At 46.6% G+C, this 19,829-nt stretch overlaps 1 protein-coding gene across 1 annotated transcript in view; it reads right to left on the bottom strand.

The window, feature by feature from the left end:
- Nucleotides 1-19,829, bottom strand: part of SLC40A1 (solute carrier family 40 member 1) — a 48,967-nt gene that overhangs the window by 13,776 nt on the left and 15,362 nt on the right. The window contains exons 3-7 of the mRNA XM_066577114.1: nucleotides 18,468-18,627; nucleotides 7,813-7,928; nucleotides 6,055-6,181; nucleotides 5,279-5,521; nucleotides 2,919-3,563 (exon numbers count right to left, since the gene is read on the bottom strand). Coding sequence (XP_066433211.1) covers nucleotides 2,919-3,563; nucleotides 5,279-5,521; nucleotides 6,055-6,181; nucleotides 7,813-7,928; nucleotides 18,468-18,627 — 1,291 coding nt within the window. The remainder of the gene's footprint in view (nucleotides 1-2,918; nucleotides 3,564-5,278; nucleotides 5,522-6,054; nucleotides 6,182-7,812; nucleotides 7,929-18,467; nucleotides 18,628-19,829) is intronic.

Below are 19,829 nucleotides of genomic sequence, written 5' to 3'. Positions count from 1 at the left end.
CTTCTGGCAGCGGTCCTGGGGAGTCTTACCCCGCTCCTCATGGACAACCGTCTCCAGTCACTAATATCCTCTGGCTTGTCTGCTGCAGCTGACTTCTTTACATCCCACCAAAGATTCTCTATGGAGTACAAGTCCGATGACTGATGGCCACTCTTATCCAAGCCCTAGTGGACTGTGAGGGAGGCTTGGGATCCTTGTCCTGTTGGAAGGGGTCTAATGACTCCCACCTTCAACATCCTCAAAGAAGACGTGTGGTTTTCTCCTGGGATTTCCTGATACTTGATGGAATCCATTTGACGGTCCACTCGCTGCAGGGTTCCAGTCCCAGACCATCAGTGAGCCCCTTCTTGTCATAGACATATTTCTAACATGCAATCAAAAATCACAGACAGCAAAGCCCTCATCTCAAACACACCTGATACAACTAATGAAGGCCCTGACTAGTTACATCAGGTGTGCTTGAGACAACATCTGATTTGCAAGTGTATGCTCTTATGAGGGATTCTCTTCAGGGGTCGGAATAATTCTAAGACTGCAGCAGTCAGTAAAAGTGCCATTTTGTGGTGAATTTGGAGAAACCTCTTGTTATATTCGTTCTGTTGAGCAATTTAAATTATTCTTGTTTAACGTTTTTTTTTTTTTTGCAAACAGCTGAAAGTTTGAAAATTTGGAAAACAAATCTAATTTGCATCGAGGTGAATACTTTAGATTGCCACTCTATCAACTCATTATTGTATCATTGCCAGAATTGTGGTGTAAGGACTTTCATGAATCCCCCCTATACTCTTTCTTTCTAGTAGGAGAACCTATAAACCTCTAGCAAACAAATCTCGGTACACAAATACCTATTTTCGATAAAGGGCAACTATTTCCCAAATTCCTGCCGGCTATTATTGCTGGCAGGAAACTTAAAGGGGTTCTCCAGTTGTAAACTATTGATGGTTGTTTCTTAGGATAAGCCACCAATAGCACATCAGAGGGGGTCAACCACCCGGGATCATTGTTGATCAGCTATTCACCAGGCCATTGTGCTTATGTACTGAGCTAATTTCTGCAGGAAGCTCACAGCTCTGTTCTTACTGCAGTGGTCAAGCTTGGTATTGCAGGTAATCTTGCTATTTACTTTGGCCACTATATTGAGAATGGAGCTGTCTGCTTCCTGCAGAAATTAACTCAGTGCACAAGTACACAGTGGTTAGTGAACAGCTGATTAGTGGGAGTCACCGGTGGCAGATCCTTTCTGATTTAGTTTACCACTGGACAAACCCTTTAAGATGGTCATTCATTTTCCCTGCTGAAACATTTATGATAAACCACTTTAGCGTAAGTATAGAAAGGGCGGTATCTTGGGAAATGTGGGAAAATGTGACCAGTTCATTTCTGCTCGCAGTAGTGTCATGGAGCAGTGGAGAAAGGCTCCTACTACAGCCAGTTGTCTTCCGATTGCTCAAAGGTCCAGTGACGATGCACCTTGCACCATTGTAGACGTGACAATGCATCTTCTTTGAGAGCTCACTGGACTTTGCTGGATGAATGAAGGGAAATACCTGCTGACATTTATCAGAAATTTAGTAGAAAACATGTTACAGAGAGTAATTGATGCCATTAGGGCCAAAGGAGCCACACTAAGTATTAAAATGTGGAAATAAATACTTGCTCAGGGGTTTACTTACTTTTGGTAGGATAGTGTATGATATGAGTGTATTAGGGAAGGAATTTCTGGGAGTGTTTTATCTTTTGGGAATTTTATTTAGTGTTTAAGAAGTTCCATTTACAGGTGATGGTTAACTGTGGTGTGAAGCTAAAGGGAGCTGGACAGCGGCACACAACGGGGTTGTAAGGGTTCAATTATATGTCGCTGATTTCCTGCAGATTTTGTTGCTGATTTAAGTGCCGATTTGCAGGAGATTTCACAATGACAATTTGAATTCAGATGAAAGTGTAAAATCTGTTGCAGAATCCACAACTAAATCTGCAGCAAATCCCCACATTTATTGAGGTTTTATTCTGTTTTACCACTTTTGCACAATATAATTTTTTTTTTTTTTTTTAGAAAAGTACGTTTTGCATGGCACCACATTCCAGCATCTTTATTTTTGCATCGACAGCTGTATTTTTTTGCGTCCCGCTGGCTTGTTTCTTGTGAGACAATTTTAGTTTTTATTGATACTATTTTGAGTTATATACAACTTTTTGATTAGTTTTTATTTCTGTTTTGCCAAAGCGAGATAAACAGAAAACAGCTATTTAAGCATTTTCTTTTATTTAATGGAATTTACCATGCTTAATAAATAATGTAATATTTTATAGTAGGGGTTGTTATGGATGTGGCGATACCAATTATGTGTAAGTTTTTTTTAAATTATTATTTAAAGTCTTGTATAAGAGGACAAAAAAATTCAATTTCTTTTCTATAAAACCGTTTAGATGCCGCGGTCAGCAATGACCACGGCCCCTGCAAGGTTAAACGGTGTAGAGAAGTGATTAGATGAGCAAGTCCTCATTTTTTTCAATCCTTTTCTGGGAAAAACCCCATATGTGACAATCGGAGAGCAAATATGCTCTCTGATTGATGGGCAGTGATAACATGAACTGATAAGAGCTAATGCCTTTAAAATGACACCACAAGCATGTTTATAGTGTTAAATGAACCAGAGCTATAGCTGCTTAAATTAAAAATGAACTCTGTCCGTCCAAAACTGTAACGTCCTTCTCCTACAGAACAAACTGAGCTCCTCCTACACTGCAAGGAGGTTAACTTTTATAATACTTGATAAACAAGTTATACACAGGAGCTGTATTCTCAACATCTATGTTAGAGAACTTTGAAAAAGACCATTATTTAAACAAAACCAAGATATCTTGTTTAAAAATGTGAATTTTTGTTCCCAAAATGCCACCCACTTGATTGCACTTACCAACTCTAGCTGCGATAACTCCGGCAAAAAGTAAACAGACTGAGGTCAATGGAATAGGAATCTCTAAATCACCGGTTATTGAGCTGGAGTTGCTGGTTGTGAAGGCCACCTCAGGAACACCACCTGGGGATAATGTAGGTAAGGCGTCTCCTTCAAGAAAGCGAGTACCAATATCTTGAAATGGAGAAACTGTAAGATCCAATGGACTTCCAGGCATAAAGACTGAGACCACACATAGTACTAGGCTGCTGAGTTGAGCTATTCCTGAAATGAATCCAGTACGAACGAGACCGCACTTTTTTCGGAGCCAGGTGAATGCCACAGTTCCCATAATTCCAGAAATGGCAGATGCACCCATAAGGATACTGAGAACCGAGCCGCTCAAACCTTGCGTGTAAGCATACCCAGTGGTGATACAGTCAAAGCCAAGAACGGTCATGTAAAGGAAAGCAAGACCCATGCCGGCCAAAAACACAGATTGGTTGTAGTATGCAACCCAGCCATCCCGGAATGTGTGAAAAGGCTCTGTAATTTTTTCACTGCATGTCGGCTTTTTATGAGTTCCCGTTGTCACCACAGCTTTCTCTTCCATGAGTTGGACATCTTCAGTAGGTTTTTCATTGTTATTTGAATTTGGGTCTATAACTTTGAAAAGGAAAGAAAATTATGTAGACACACAAAAAAATAAGTTTGATTAACAGACACTCATAAATATAAAAGAGAGTGGGGCTGGGGAAGACTCACCAGTCATGGTACACACTGGGGAAGACCCACCAGTCATGATACAGGCTGGGGAAGACCCACCAGTCATTGTAAAAGCTGGGGAAGACCAGAGAGGCATTGTACAGTCTGTGGAAGATTCGCCAGTCATGGTACAGGCTGGGGAAGACCCAACGGTCATGGTATAGGCTGGGGAAGACCCAACGGTCATGGTATAGGCTGGGGAAAACCTAACGGTCATGGTACAGGTTGGGGAAGACTTGATGGTCATGGTACATGCTGGGAAAGACCCAATGGCCATGGTACAGGCTGAGGAAGACCTGACTGTCATGGCATAGGCTGGGGAAGACTCGATGATCATGGTACAGGCTGGGGAAGACCTGATGGTCATGGTACAGATTGGTGAAGACCCAATGATCATGGTACAGGCTGGAGAAAACCCAATGGTCATGGTACAGGCTAGAAAAGGCATGGCACTTGTGGTTCAGGCTGGGGTAGACCTGATGGTCATGGTACAGGCTGGAGAAGATGCAATGCTCAAGGTACAGGCTAGTGAAGACACTCATGCTACAATACATATGTTTACCACCAATGACAAAGCTAGAGGGAAATGGAAGGTCCTGAAAAATGATTTTAGAGAACTTGGAGGGTAGTTCAATTCTGAGATCTTCAGAGTAGTGTTTTCAGAAATACTAGCAGTGCCATGAGCATCATTAGAAAGACCGCAGGAGCTTATGTAGGTAAATAAGTGGCTCAGAAATTAACGTAGGAAGGAAGGGTTTCGCTTCTTGGAGAATTGGGCTGACTTCTCTGTCAGCTACAGGCTCTACAGTAGGAATGTGCTGGAGGAAAGGATGGTTAGATGGCAGGAGGGGCCTTAATCTAGGGGGAAGCAGGATGGTTATACAAAAATGGGACTAGACAGAACAGATAGAGAGAAGGATACAGCCAGGGTTAGTGGGCATTCATTGGGGTTGGGGTTAGTAAGGTAAGTAGGTTACTAGGAGTAAATGTGCGAATAAATCTATGTAAGCAAAAGAAACGCGTTGGTGATATTAAAGCTGTTTTCTAAGTTGGCTGCAGCAGTAATGTGGTAAACAACACACGTGACCGCTGCAGCGCTTATCAACAGAAGACAAGAGGAGCAGGAGAGCATCATGGCTGCACATGATTGAGTTGGATTCTGCATGCAGGAGCCCGCAGCGGAATCCAGTTTTCCCCCCGGATGGCGACCAGCGTACCTTCTCCTTCTGTATTGCGGATGCTAGCTTTCGGTCATGTGCAGTACAGGTTTTTTTAACAATTAAATCTGTTTTTCCTACGCCATTGCTAGGCAATGACGCGGATACCCACAGCCTATCCGCAATGTCAATTACTGATGAGCTGCGGGGTCAGACGGTTCCGTTGACTTCAATGAAAGTCTTCCGTGTGCATTCCGCACAAAAATAGAACATGTTAAATCCTCTCGCGGAAATCGAAATAGCTATCCGTTCCCCAATGGGGTCATACATTGTAATATTGAGGTTTAATCATTGCCATGCTGTATGTAAATTAACCGCTTAAAGTTCTGCCTATTTTGTGCCTGAAGGACCATTCACTTTGGCTACATAGTGTCAGAATATAATTCTATCATCACATACCTTTTATATTTAATTGCTTTAATTCTTGATCGTCATCTTTTTTGCAGGCTTTATTAGCTAAAGCCGGGGTCTTCTGGTAAACCTTCCAAAGTATAAAATATTCTACACACATTGACAGCAAGTTCCAACCAGCAATGAAGCCACATCCTATGACCGGTGACCCGAATGTCATTATCTGTCCGACAGCCAACGGAGCCAATATGTTTGTCAGCTGGTCAATTCGCCTGACTGTTGCATTCATGTCTGTCATTAAAACGGAAACAAGAAGAAGAATTTTATTTTAATTAGTCTGAACACAAACGTTTAGGATGCTAACACCCCGCAAAACGCAGGTGAAGCTTTACTGACTGCAGCCAGCACCTGGACTCATCGCCATACTGGCTGCTTTCTTCCACCTGCCTGCAGGTTGTGTGTCGTGTTCTAGCTCACTTTAATCCAGCAGCTGCACGTTGTTCATATGAATTGGACATCACAAAATGGGTGAAAAACTGAAAAACCGGAGCCAAGCGCAACTTTCCTCAACAACGTGGGCTGGCGTACCGCATCAGAAGGGTCCACAGACATTCTCCTACCAACAGAAGCCGCTACTAGTAATGCCCCGCACACCAGAAGCCTCCCGTTTCTTCTGGGTACCCCCTCATATGCCTGGGACTCCATCTTCCCGGTCCCATGAGCCTATAACTTTATATTACTTATCGGACGTGATGGGTTCCCTTTAAATACTAAGTTACTTAGCAATTTGAGCAGATGATACTACTTCATAGGACACAACTTACCTGCCAGTTTGCTCCGGTCTTCTCCAGCCACAACAACGATCCAGTCCCTCTGAATGGTGATGGCCGTGGCGGTGCTGGCCAGATTGGCAATGTTAGCTATAGTAATAACCAGGATGTAACAGACGGTCTGCAGCCCAACAGAAGGACGCCGTTAGATGTCACTTGCAAATCAATCACCTTATTGCATTCCTTAGTAATTAATCATTTTGTTAACCCTTTCCAATCCAATTTGTATCCTGGTTTTCCTAGGGGTCTTATTCTGTTTCTGCTGTTATACAATGGCGCTATATGCTGGCTAAAGCCAGTACTGCATGAGGTGACACGTTGGATAGGCTCCGACAGCAGAGAGGCTGGCAATATCCAGTAAGAGAACCCCGACGGACGTCTTCCAACATTGGAGCTGTACAGCCTTAAATCATAATGTCTTCAGACGTCAGACAGTGGATTAGAAAGGGTTAAAGTGCGCGCCGGTGCGACGCCTTCAGTCACAATTCCATTTCTCTGTTCCACTTTGCGAACAAAAAACGGAATCTAACATTTCCCTTCTCTCCCCTATAACTTCAATAGGTTCTCATAAAAAGGAATGCTGTCCGTCCGCTTTCCTTCCATTAGACATCCATTTTTTTACCGGAACAGACAGTGCCGCAGATTGCATTATTTGTTACGCAAAGAAAAATGTGAACATAACGGAACGGAAGCGATCCAACAGCATTCGGGTTTTCTGAAAAGTCATTGAAATCATAGGAGAAAGGAGCATTAAATTATGTCATTCTGCTCCAGAAACAGAATTGTGACTGAAAGCCCCACCATTGGCGTGAACGGCCGTCATAATGGCCAGGCTCACCAAAGCAGTCCTAAAGGGGTTCACCAGGCCTTAAAATGTGTTTAAAGGGCTTAAAATGAATAAAAACGAAATACTCCCCTATCCCGGCAGCTGAGGGGCACACCGCATGGGGCCCCTAAGAAGTGGCGGGTGGTCGCTTGCCGTTCGTTGTGCATGTGACAGCTCAGCCACTCACAGGCTTCAGTGCTAAATCTTCTATGGCTGCTGGGGAACGCAGCCTAAGGCCACCGGCACATGGGTGAAATAATCGCGCGGTATTTGTGCATTGCGAGACGAACAAATCTCGCACGAATATGAACCCCAAACATACATAAGAGTCATGTTATTCTGCACCACACCGCGATGCGGGAAACAAATCGTGGCATGTTCTGGCTCTTGTGCGTGCTCTCGCATCGCAGCACTGTTGTTAATAATAGGCCTGACGTCAGGTGAACGCATTGAAGACAATGGGAAACACTCAGCGATCCTCTCAGCCGAGGCCAAGGATCAATTCTTCCCTGAAATTTTGACATAAAAACCCCTCACATCCATGGGGAATTCACATGTTGGCGAGCACGATATCAGGCCAAGTACCGCGGCGCAATATCACACTCGCCACTGTAAAATTACCCCAAAACAGTCTTACAGTTCACCAGATGCATCACAATGATTAATGCTGGGTGACAAATCTGTCACATTTTAGGACTGTCTAGTCTGAGTTTACACCCCCTATTAGTTGGCTTAGTTTACACCAAAAATTGAACAAAACTTTTGCTGCAATTTAGGCCATGCCTCCTTTCAGGAAGCCACACCCATTCCGAGGAGCGTCTGAAAAGGCGTCTGCAAGTGTCTAAAAACACATTAAATATGGTGCAAGTAACAGACAAGAAAAGTTACTTTTATAGTTATAACACATGTCACTATTGGGAACTAACCAGGAGCCAGCCTTGATACATTGAGAGAAGTTCCTTCTTGTACAAGAAAACCGCCATCAGGATGATGCCGCAAATCATAACTGAAACGTTCTGCACAATTAGGGACGTCTGAGCCACTGTAGAGAGAAAAGGTAAAGCGGAGAGTTAGGCGAAGTCTCATCATGGGAAACCATTCTACAGTCCGTGTGGCGAAAACTCACAGACTTTGAAATGTCATTACCCGGACCGGCTGGCATGTCCACACTTGAAAAAGGCCGTGCGGCCGAAACGCGTTGTGTATTATATTTTATTCTATTTTATTAAAATCGTGGAACCTGTTTATCATTGTTGATCGGCACCATATTTGATACGCCTATTTGGATTAGGAGGCGCCTACCCTAAAGGCGCCTCCCTGAAGTAAGTGATATAACCCTAATCTCTTCAGTATATTCTATTTCTACCTATTCTACGGTGCGAGCGCTGAGGTTTTTTTCCCTTTTATCTTATTTATATCTTCCTCCTTCATGCCATGATCGGAGTTTCCCTCTAGTCGCTCTCTCTTATGAGATTGTTTACAGCACCTAGGAATATTCGTCTTCACCTGGCAATCAAGACCCCTCACCTACTACACTTTTCAGTATCCTTCCAGTGAGCGCCAAATCCTTACTCATCACTATATAGTAACTAATACCAGTTATAATACCCCATGGAGTAATAATGGACACGGGCAGAGGAAATACATGTCACCATTACACACTAAATGGGAGACCACTGGAGACCATGGAAAAGGACTTGGGGGTTTTAGTTATGTATAAATACATCAGAGGCCAGTACAGAGATCTCTCCCATCATCTATTAACACCCAGGACTGAAACAAGGGGGCGCTCTAATAACTATGTATAGATATATTAGGGGTCAGTACAGAGATCTCTCCCATCCTCTATTAACACCCAGGACTAAAACAAGGGGGCGCTCTAATAACTATGTATAGATATATTAGGGGTCAGTACAGAGATCTCCCCCATCATGTATTCTACCCAGGACTGCAACAAGGGGGCTGGAGTAGGTTGGGAGTAGGTGGAGCCTTGCAGTCTGAGCAGAGCTGAGCTACTGAGCAGACGTGTCTGGAGCCCTTTCCCTCTCCCTGGAGAGGTGAGGGGGCCTCCATGAGTGTGCAACCTAGCACATCCTCCACCGTTCCCCGGGTGAGACCAGCGGGGAATGACGGTGTGTTACTGGTCTCAGGAGGAGAGAGACTTAGAAGATCCCAGAGGCTGATGCAGCAAGACTCCATGGAGAGTGCAGGCCAACCTGGAAAGAAAGTTGAGTCTTCCCAAGGACGGGATGGTGGCAATTCCCTTATCCAGTACAAGGGGTGGGGTGAGCGCCGTCCCGGGGAGACCACCAACAAGTATAGTAGCAGAATTCATCTATGTACAAATGAATTTGAAGCATATGGTCAGAAGCTTAAAAAGCTGCAGATGGAGCTGAAATCTTTGAAGGCTCGGGCAGAGACTGCTACAAGGAGAAAGGACCGTGACACTATATCAGAAGAGATGCGGAAGGTGAGAGAGGCCATTAAGCTTCATTCCACAAGAAAAGAGTATATTTTACAGAATGCTGGTGGATTTAAAGAAAGACTGAGCAACCAAGAGAGGTTCGACAGCATGAGGAACCTCTCTGGAAAGGAGTTAGCAGTAACCTCTGTGTCTGACAGTGAGGAGGATGAGGCAGGTGTAATGGTGTCTCCAGGTGTGATGTCCTGCAGGGCGTCTCCAGATCTATCACCTGTGGAGATTTCCCAGCCCATCCCCCCAAGGCAGCCCAGCCCAAGGCTGAGTGCTTCTTACTCCTCAGATGAGGAGGAAAGGGAGGGAGAAGGTGGTTATTTAATGACAGAAATTAAAAGAATGGAATCCCCTACTAATCTGTCTAATCTTTCTTTTGGGGACGACCTACCTGAGGAGGGCAAAGAAAGATCAGGAAAAGGCAAGCAGAAGAAAAACAAGAAGAAGAAGCAATTACAGGTCGTATGCACCCGTTTTGTACCATTTCCTAGCCCCTCTGGTCAAACAGACTCAGCATCTGTGGTGGTCTCGGGAATGGATCAGAGGGAGAGAATCTTTCCCAGCGGCACCCAGGGGGAGGATGGGAAAGACCCCCCTGCTCAGCCGACCCCAGTACCAGTAATGGTGTTGGATGCTGAGCAGGGAGGGAAAGGTATGGCATCCGTTTTAAGTCAGGCACCTGCGGTGGGTGTTGAGACTCCCATGGACTGTACGCTCGCGGGTGGCGTGCCGTCTACCGAGATAGACCCCGCCCCTGGAGCACGCAGGCATCCGGGGAGGGGGTGCAGGCTATCACCTTGTCAGAGGTGAATTCTGATGCCCGGAGCAGGCAGACATCAGCGGCGGTGTCAGAGTCTGGGCGCGGGATCGCAGCTACTCCGGCAGCACGGGACACCAGGGCATCGGCGGCGATGCCGCCATCTAGGAAGGGGGCGGAGCCTAGTGATGTTACAGTGGCAAAATCGGTGACATCAGGTCAAGGAGGTCAAGTAGCAGTTGGAGTGAAGAAGAAGGCTTCTCCTGTTTCAGGGATACTAGTGTCAACAGGGATGCAGGTGGTGGGACGTGAAAGTGCAAAGGAGGTCCAGGGGAAGGGGCTACATAAGGGTGGGTGTAGCATATCTACTGTGGTTGCAGAGGAGGAGGGTGGTAGTAGGAATGCTAGTAGGAGCACTGAGGATGGTAGTGAATCCAGAGTCACAGGAGGAGAGGATGTCTGGGATGGTAGTGGCAGGTGCAGTGGGATGGGAAACCGTGAGTGATATAAAGAGTGTTTCTTCTGAATTAGGAAAGTCAGGAGGGTGTCCGGCTGTGCAGACTAGCCCGGCCATTATAAGGGTGACCGGGGGGTCCATGCAAGGTGTAGTCGGTCCTAGATTGTGGGGAGAGGCTCAAAACCTGGTCACCTCCTCTGCCGACGTACAACAGCCGGAGTCTAGGGATGGGAGGGCGGTTTGTCCAGAAAGGGATGCTGTGGGGATGATTGCCCACCCATCTGGTGCTATGGTTAATAGTGCTGCATCTTCAGGTGGTTTTGGTGGAGATGCTGCATTATCTAGGGCTAATAGGACTCGTGACCAGGAACAGGCCAGGGCTGATGTTGCCGTAGTGGGGGGTGCGGTGGGGGCTGTGTCTGACCCATCTCCCCTCGCGGTGGTGCCTGGCCCCAAAAGTTATGCTGGAGCGGTTACCGGGGGGGCAGAGAGGCCTTTTTCCCGTGGGGCTGGACAGGGAAATTTACAGCGGCATCTCTTGGAGGCCCTGAGGCGGGGAGAAAAGACGGCCAATATAGAGGGTGAGCAGGTTAACCTCGAGTTCTGGATCCAGCGGCATGGACTTGGGGCCTTCCGAGAGAATAGAGGGAATTAGTCGCTCCCAACAAGCGGGCCATCGGGGGCCAGAAGGAATGTAGTCCGTCTTCGGCATATAGGTAGCAGAGATACATGCCCAAAACGGGGGAAGGTGGTTGAGCTCCTGCTAAATATGGGCTTCAGGGCATATGACATCTTTGCCCTGATCCATCCTTTTGGCACCTCGGAGTTTGATATCAGCTTTGTTCGGTCAGAGGGTCTTGAACTTTTCTGGTCGAATTATGAGCTGGTTCAGACTAGGCCCGACTGGCGGGATTTCGAGGTGATTCCCGTTTCCCGCCAGGACACGGTGAAGTCAGTGACCGTTTTAACCCGTAATGAGTCACTGTCGTTCATTGACATCATGACCTGGATATCTCGTTACGGGGAGGTGCAGGGCAACCCCACAAAAAACCGTGACGAGTACGGCATCTGGTCTGGAGCGTGGACTTTCCTGGTGAAATTGAGGCGGTCCGGAAACTCTGTTACCCACATTCCCTCCTCTGCTTTCTTGGGAAGAGATAGGATCCTGGCCTTTTACCAGGGGCAGCCAAAGGTCTGTCACAAGTGCGGTGACCCCACACATTTCAGTGCGGCATGTACCAAAGTGATGTGTACATTGTGTGGGGGAGAGGGTCACCATGCCGCCTCGTGTACAGACATTCGCTGCAACCTGTGTGGTGTCCTAGGACACCCCTTCAGTCGCTGTCCTCAGCGTGCCCGTGCTGATGTTGCTCCTGATCCGACTGGGGTACCCCGGGGCAGCGGGGGCTCAGCTGGAGAGGGGGAGGGCGGAAGTAGGGGGTCTGGAGGTCCGGTGATGGAAAAAGGTGGAAGAGTGAGTAAGACCAGACAGCAGATGTCCCGAAAGGAGGCAGGGGAAGGGGGGGAATCCAGTAGGATGACCCTGGTCCTTGTTTCCCAAGGGCCAGTGACCACCTCTGAGGACATAAGGGGCAGCGATTTGGAGGAAGAGGTCAGGAGACTGGCAAGAGAGGAGGACGAAAGGTCCAGTTCCCTATCAAGTTCTCATCCAGAAGACAGTTTGGATGAGGAGAGTAGGGAATGGCAAAAGGAAAAACGTAAGAAGGGTAAACAGAATAAAAAGAAGGGGGAAAAGAAATCTTCTCCCCCTCCAGGTCAGATGCTAAAGGAGGGCCAAACCGGCTCCCCTCTGGTCATCTTAACAAACCGCTTTCAGACTCTGGAAGGAGGCGACCCTGAATCCTCCTCATTAGAGGAGGAGGAGGTGGGGGAGCCAAGGAATAGAGTAGTGCCGGTGGGGGACGTCACGCCCCTCCCCCCTGGGGGGCCACAAGTTCCTCCGGGGGTTAGGGGAGACTCAGTGCCACGTAACAAAGGTGAGGGCTCCTCTCCGAATCTGGACTGGCGTTCGCAAAAAGAAATAAACAATCATGTAAAAAATATAAATATTGTAGAAATGGATATGTCGGAGTGTTTAAAAAGGGGTGGTAGGGATTCTGGTGGGGAATCGGGTAATGTAAAGAAGAGAGCTGTCCAACTCGATCACCCTTGATGGCGGCACTCACCCCGTTGACGTTGGCGACCATTAATGTCGCTAGCATTAAGTCTGATATGGCTCGCTTTATGGCCTTTGATTTTTTCAGCCGGAATGAAGCTGATATTTTGTTTTTGCAAGAGACCAGGCTAACAGACCTGGCCAGTATCCATAAAGCAAAGAGGGAGTGGACTCATGGGCCCTCCTATTGGTCTCTTGCGGCCGAACCATATAGCGGGGTGGCGGTTCTTTTTAAAACCGCAGCAGTTGAATGCAGACGGGTAATCGAGGTGGAAATGGGGAGGTGCTTGGTCTTGGACGTCCTTATGAGAGGTCAAGAGCTTCGGCTCATAAATATTTATGGTCCTCAGAGCAAGAACGAGAGGAAGGACCTCTTCATAAGGATCAAGCCCTTTCTTTTTACGAGTCGACTGGTGATCTTTGGCGTAGACTTCAATAATGTCTCGAGGCTCTGTGATAGGGGAGGTGCCAGAGACAAGTTGGCTTACGACAGCGTCGCTTTGAATAATATAGTGAGTGAGGCTCGCCTGGTGGATGTCCACGTTCGGCACACCACAGGCGACACGGGGTTCACTTTTTATCGAGGTAGTTGTAGATCTAGAATAGATAGGTTTTATTTAAAGGAGGAGGCTGTCTCCTCACCAATTCTGGTGGTGGAGGTGGAATTCTCCGATCACTGTTTAATTATGTTTTCTCTGAATGTTTCAAAAACCCCTCGGATGGGAAGAGGTTTATGGAAGTTAAATTCGGCACTCCTGGAGGAGGAGGAAATAAGACAGTCCTTTGAGGATTTTCAGCAGAGCCAGCTTCCACTGATGGGCCTTTGTAACAGTAAGTCAGAGTGGTGGGAGATCTTCAAGAAACGGGTTGCAAAATATTTCCGTGAGCTCTCAAGCCTCAGAAGTTTGACCCAGTACCGTTTATATCAAGCTTTGAGGAGGAAACTCGAGCAAATTGTCTCGACTGGGGGCAGCCGTGAGGAGGCCTCCAGGGTGAAAGCCTTGCTGAAGGGATGTCAGTATGATAGGCACACATCTTTAGTGTTTGAGAGGGATTTCGGGAAATTCCGCTCGCCCGACCCCTACAGAAACTGTAAGTTGTCAGTGAATAGTAGGTTGGTAACGGGTCTGGTTGATAGTACAGGATCTCTGAAAAGGTCCAGTTCAGGGATCCTGGAGGTCGTCAGATCTTTCTACTCACACCTTTTGGCAAGGAAGGATCTAGATCGAGTCAAGATGTCGGCTTTCCTGGCTGATACCATCCCTGAGCAGGGGGTGGCGTCGTCGCTTGACGTTTTGACGGAACCGATCAGGGAAGAGGAAGTTAGACTGGCCTTTGATGGGCTTGCGCTCAAGAAAACGCCAGGTCCGGATGGCTTAACATCCGAATTTTATAAGACCTTTAAGGAGCTGTTGGCTCCCCTGTTGACCGAGATATTTAATGAATGTCTATCCTCGGGCATTCTGCCAGAGTCAATGAGGAGGTCATAGTAACATAGTAACATAGTAACATAGTATGTAAGGCCGAATGAAGACATTGTCCATCTAGTCCAGCCTGTCTATCCTACTGTGTTGATCCAGAGGAAGGCAAAAAACCCCAAGGCCAGAAGTCAATTAGCCCTTTTGGGGAAAAAATTCCTTCCCGACTCCCTAATGGCAATCAGACTGTTCCCTGGATCAACCCCTAATAGTTCCTTCCTGCCTATATACCAGGATTGACACTTAACCTAATATTTATATCCTGTAATATCCTTCTTCTCCAGAAAGACATCAAGTCCCCTTTTAAACTCCTCTATGGATTTTGCCATCACCACTTCCTCCGGTAGAGAGTTCCACAGTCTAACTGCTCTTACAGTAAAGAACCCCTTTCTGTGTTGGTGATGAAACCTACTTTCCTCTAATCGTAGCGGATGTCCTCTTGTTACCGTCGTGGTCCTGGGTGTAAACAGATCGCGGGAGAGATCCATGTGTTGTCCCCTCATGTACTTATACATGGTTATTTGGTCGCCTCTTAACCTTCTTTTTTCTAGAAAAAAGAAGCCCTGATCATTTTGTCAAAGGGTAAAGATCCATCCCGGATTGAGAATTGGCGTCCCATAGCGCTTCTCAATACGGACCGGAAGGTTCTTGCAAAGATCATTTTTAACAGGCTGGTGCATTTTGCACCCAAACTACTTTCGGGGGACCAGCACTGCTCTGTTCCTGGCCGAAGTACTTTCAGTGCTGTACTGGGTGTCCGGGAGGCTGTGGAACAGGGTAGGGCCGGTAATTGGAAAGGGTTCTTGCTGTCCTTGGATCAGGCAAAGGCCTTTGATAGGGTTGACCATGAGTACCTCTGGTCAGTCCTTCTGAGATACGGTTTTGTATGCAGGGGCTAAGAGTTTCCCGCTGGTGAACGGTTGGGTCGGGCGCCCCTTTGGGGTGGGGTCCGGTGTCCGCCAGGGTTGTCCTTTGAGCCCATTGCTATATGTGTTCGCAATTGACCCCTTTTTAAGGCGGTTGAGTGGCGGACCATTGGCGGGGGTCGGGATGGGCCTGGAGGGGCCGGAGTCTGCACTTAGGGCGGTGGCCTATGCTGGCGATGTCACTGTCTTTGTCTCGTCCAAGGAGGAGGCTGGATGGGTGATGTCGGAGGTGGTTAAGTATTCGGAGGCTTCCGGATCCCGAGTCAATTGGGACAAGTGTGAAAGTCTCTGGCTGGGGGGAGGAGATCCTGATTTCAGTCTCCCGGACACTCTCCCGGAGCCTCAAGAATTTGCAAAAGTTTTAGGCATCCAATTTGGCCAGGGTGATTACCCAGGGAGAAATTGGGACGGTAAACTGAAAGATGCCGGTCAGAAGGTTGACCAGTGGAAGGGATGGTCTTTGTCCCTGAGAGAAAGGGTTAGCCTTATCAAGACTTTCCTGCTCCCGTTGTTAATCTATTTGGGCAGTGTATGTATCTTGCCGGAGCCTCTCTGGACACGGGTCTATAGTCTGTTCTTCCAGCTGTTGTGGGGGAACCGACTAAACCTAGTAAAGCGGGAGGTCACATACCGCACAAGGAGACTAGGGGGGTTGTGTATGGTCAACCCCGTGGTATTTCTAGTGAATACCTTTCTTAAAACCAATATAGCAATCTTCTGGAATACAGGAAGGGCTCCTTTGTGGGTAGTCTCCTCTAAGGCATGGTTTCAGCCTTTCTTCCAGGAATGGGAGACAGGAGGGCGTGTGAAAGATTTTCGTTCAACCCATGGATATCTCCCGGCTTACGTTGCGCCGGTTCTGAAGGTTATCCGTCGCTGGGGCTTGGGAGCTGAGGAGATTAGGACTCTGTCAAGGAGGTTCCTTGACAATAGGGTTCTGGTCACCCACTTCCAAAATCCACTGGCCCTCAGGGACTGCCCAGGTCAGGACCTAGAGGTAGGGTTAGTTTTGTTAAATTCAGTAAGGGTCCCATTGAAGTTTTGGGATTTGGCCTGGCGCTCCTTCCATGGTAAGTTGTATGTGAGGGATAACTTGAAGTACAGAAAGGTGAAGAGGGACTGTCCCCGGGAGGAGTGTGGCTCTGGAGTGGAAACTATGGAGCATTTCTTACTTCAGTGTCCCTTTAATACAGAGGTCTACAGAAGGGTAGGGGCTTCCATCGGTTGGCCTAGGCTGGCTGTCCTCTCCTATCCTGAGTGGGCCTATGGGGCATTCAGAGATCTGAATGGGACAGGTGCACATTATATCTAGTTAGTCTAGTGGTTAGGTACTACACGTGGCACGCGCGGTGTTTAGTTTCGACGCGTCAAAAAATCCTCCCTGTGGATGTGGTGTGTAGGGACATCCTCGGTGACCTGGTGAAGGTGCGTTCTTTGGAGTTCAACAGGTTGGGTGCACTCAGGGCCTCTCGCCTATGGAGGGGTCTTTCTTTTGGAGTGCCCTAGCCTGGGGTCTCCTTTCTCAATGATGGGCTAATTTTATTCTGTTCACTTAATAGCTTTTTGTTTTAGTAAATAGAGGAAGAAAAGAGGGCTTGTAAGCACTGAACCTGAGCTTCTTAATGGTAATATGGTATGTAGGGTATAAGGTGTCGTATTAGAATCAACTAAGAAGAAGAAAGTATTAAAAAAAAAAATGTATGTGTATAAATATATGTATATTATAAAAAAAAAAAAGGTTTATGTTTCTGTGCATCATGTCTGTATGCGGGTATTTGGGTTATGTTTTCTTTTTGAGATATGGTTTTGTTTTTAGGTTATATTTAGGCCACATGGGGGAGAAAAGAGGAGGGGGTAAAATAAATAAATAAATTTTAAAAAACCGCGCGTGTGTGTGTGTATATATATATTGCGTATGGTAAACTGTATTATGGAGAGTATAATTATCACAAATGAATAATAATGTACAGTATATATTCACGTTGTAAGAGAGATGGGTCAGTACAGCTTCTGCCGTGGCTTCTGCTATAATTTCTTTAAAGAGTCTTTGTGCAGCATCGGTCTTGGTGGAGTATGACCTCGTTAGTAATTGCATCCTTTTCTATTCTGTTTTCGGACGGACGGTACATACCTGAGGAACACCTGGTGTCCGAACAAAAGGTCTCTAACCGGAAAAGATCTGGCTTACAGGGATGATCGGGGATACAATGCAAGTCTGAAGTGGGGGCATACTGGAAGTCTGATGGATACAGTTTGAAACAAACCTGTTTATGTTGTCTTGGACATTTCTGTTGTTTTCTTGGCTTAGTCCAAAAGGCTTGTTTTGTTATGTTTTTCATTTTTCTAATAAAATAGAGTTACAGAGATCTCTCCCATCATCTTTTTATACCCAAGACTGTAACAAGGGGGCGCTCTAATAACTATTTATAGATATATCAGGGGTCAGTACAGAGATCTCTCCCATCATCTATTTATACCTAGGACTGTAACAAGGGGGCGCTCTAATAACTATGTATAGCTATATCAGGGGTCAGTACAGAGATCTCTCCCATCATCTATTTATACCCAGGACTGTAACAAGGGGGCGCTCTTGTAATTATGTATAGATATATCAGGGGGCAGTACAGAGATCTCTCCCATCATCTATTTATACGCAAGAGTGTAACTAGGGGGCGCTCTAATAACTATGTATAGATATATCAAGGGTCAGTACAGAGATCTCTCCCATCATCAATTATACCCATGACTGTAACAAGGGGGCGCACTGTACATCTAGAGGAAAGAAGATTTCTACACAACAGAGAAGAGAGTTCTTTACTGTAAGAGCAGTGAGACTATGGAACTCTCTGCCGGAGGATGTGCTGATGGTGAACTCACTAGGAGAGTACAAGAGGGTCCTGGAGTGTAATAATATTACAGGGATTATTTTGATTACCAGATTTGGAGCAGGGAAGTAATTTTCTCCCTAAAATGAGAGAAATTGGTTTCAACCTCATGGGTGGGGGGTAATTGTATTTCTCTGGATCAACACTGCAGGATAATAGGCTGCATTAGATGGACAGAGGGCTTTTTCTCAGCCTCACTCACAAGGTTACTAACCTCTTTTCTGTCCTGTAACACCAGGGATGCTAATATTAACCGCTTCACAAACCTAGGCCATAAGGGATGATGACTTTCACTGCCCTAGACTATACAAGTTGTTACATTAATGCCAACACTTCATCCTTTATTATGTATAGATGGATCTGATAGGCGGCCCGGCCTGCAGCCTCATGCATATCACATATGTGAACAGTGCCACGGTTCTAGATTACCTTTCAGCCGTGCGTTTTTATCAACCCAGTCTCCAATTATAGCGCCAAGGAGAAGGACGGAGCCTGCAACGACCAGTCCGTAAACTGCAGTGAGAAGTAAGCTGCTTCCATACAGCTCTACCAGGAATAGAGATACAGCGAAGTGCCACATGCGATCTCCCTGCAACACAAAGAAAAAGCATTAGAAGCAGCCAAAAAAAATTAGCAAAACATCTAAACAAAATAATCTTGCAGTAAGACAATGTGACATGTCATATGGCTAAAAATTTATAACAATGGTTGGAAGAGCACGACCAAGACTTGCAAGTATTTCTCCGGCCCATCAATTCCCCAGACTTGAACCCAATTGAGCATCTGTGGCACCACCTCTAGCGTTGTGTTCGCTCTATGGATTCTCCCCCATGAACCGTCCAGTAACTGGGGACGCAGTCAGCATGGCTCCAGATACCTGAGACCACCAACAACACCTTATAGAGTCACCCCCAGCCCATCTAGCTGCTGTTCGTGTGGCACACGGCGATTACTCTGAATATTAGTTGGTGGTATATATATATATATATATATATATATATATATATATTACATACACACAAACAATTCTTTTTTACATCAGGGATATAATACATTTGTATGTAGTACAGTTTTATGCTTTCTCAGATCCCAATAAAAGGCCGGAGCATAAATTACCGTGTGCCCGAATTGCACCAGAGAGGCTCGGGCACAACTTGCATCGGACACGTGTGGACAAAATGGCATATACTCACCTCTCCCCAGTGTGTCTCATGCCGGTGCTCAGTCCTTCACTGCTCTGTGTTTTTACAAGATGCAGTCCCACCCAGTTTACACGACGTCACAGGCACTGCAGCCAATAACAGAGCCCAGTGATCGATCGCTCGGTTATTGGCTGCAGCAGCGTGTGATGTCCCGTAAACAGGCTGGGGCAGCCTACGAATGTGATGTCAGAGGGGAGACCTGGGGTTGTGTTGCGGGACACAATGTGAGCGTGGAGAGTGCCAATTTATTACTTTTACAAATAAAATATAACTCGAACCACCCCTTTAAAATCGGACCACCAGAAATAGTCAAGTTCAAGCACTCAGCAACTTACTGCATGCAAAAAAGCATGCAGACCCATTACAGTAAGGTCTTATGCACACGGTCGTGACGGGCTCCGTAAGTGGAATACCGCAGCGGAGTCCGTCACGGCGCCCCCCCTCCCCCAAAGACCCCATACTTACCTCCGGATCCGCTGCCCGAAGTCCCGCATGACGCGGCCGGTAGTGGGCGCGGCGTGTATTCACGCTATACTTCCGCTGTGCTACAGAGGAAGTATAGCGTGACGGGCGGCTTCCATTGACTACA

This window comes from Eleutherodactylus coqui, chromosome 8 (genome assembly GCF_035609145.1).
Source record: "Eleutherodactylus coqui strain aEleCoq1 chromosome 8, aEleCoq1.hap1, whole genome shotgun sequence".
NCBI classification, from domain to species: Eukaryota; Metazoa; Chordata; class Amphibia; order Anura; family Eleutherodactylidae; genus Eleutherodactylus; species Eleutherodactylus coqui.
Note: the sequence above shows the minus strand (reverse complement) of the source record. Positions and strands in the feature narration are given on the sequence as shown.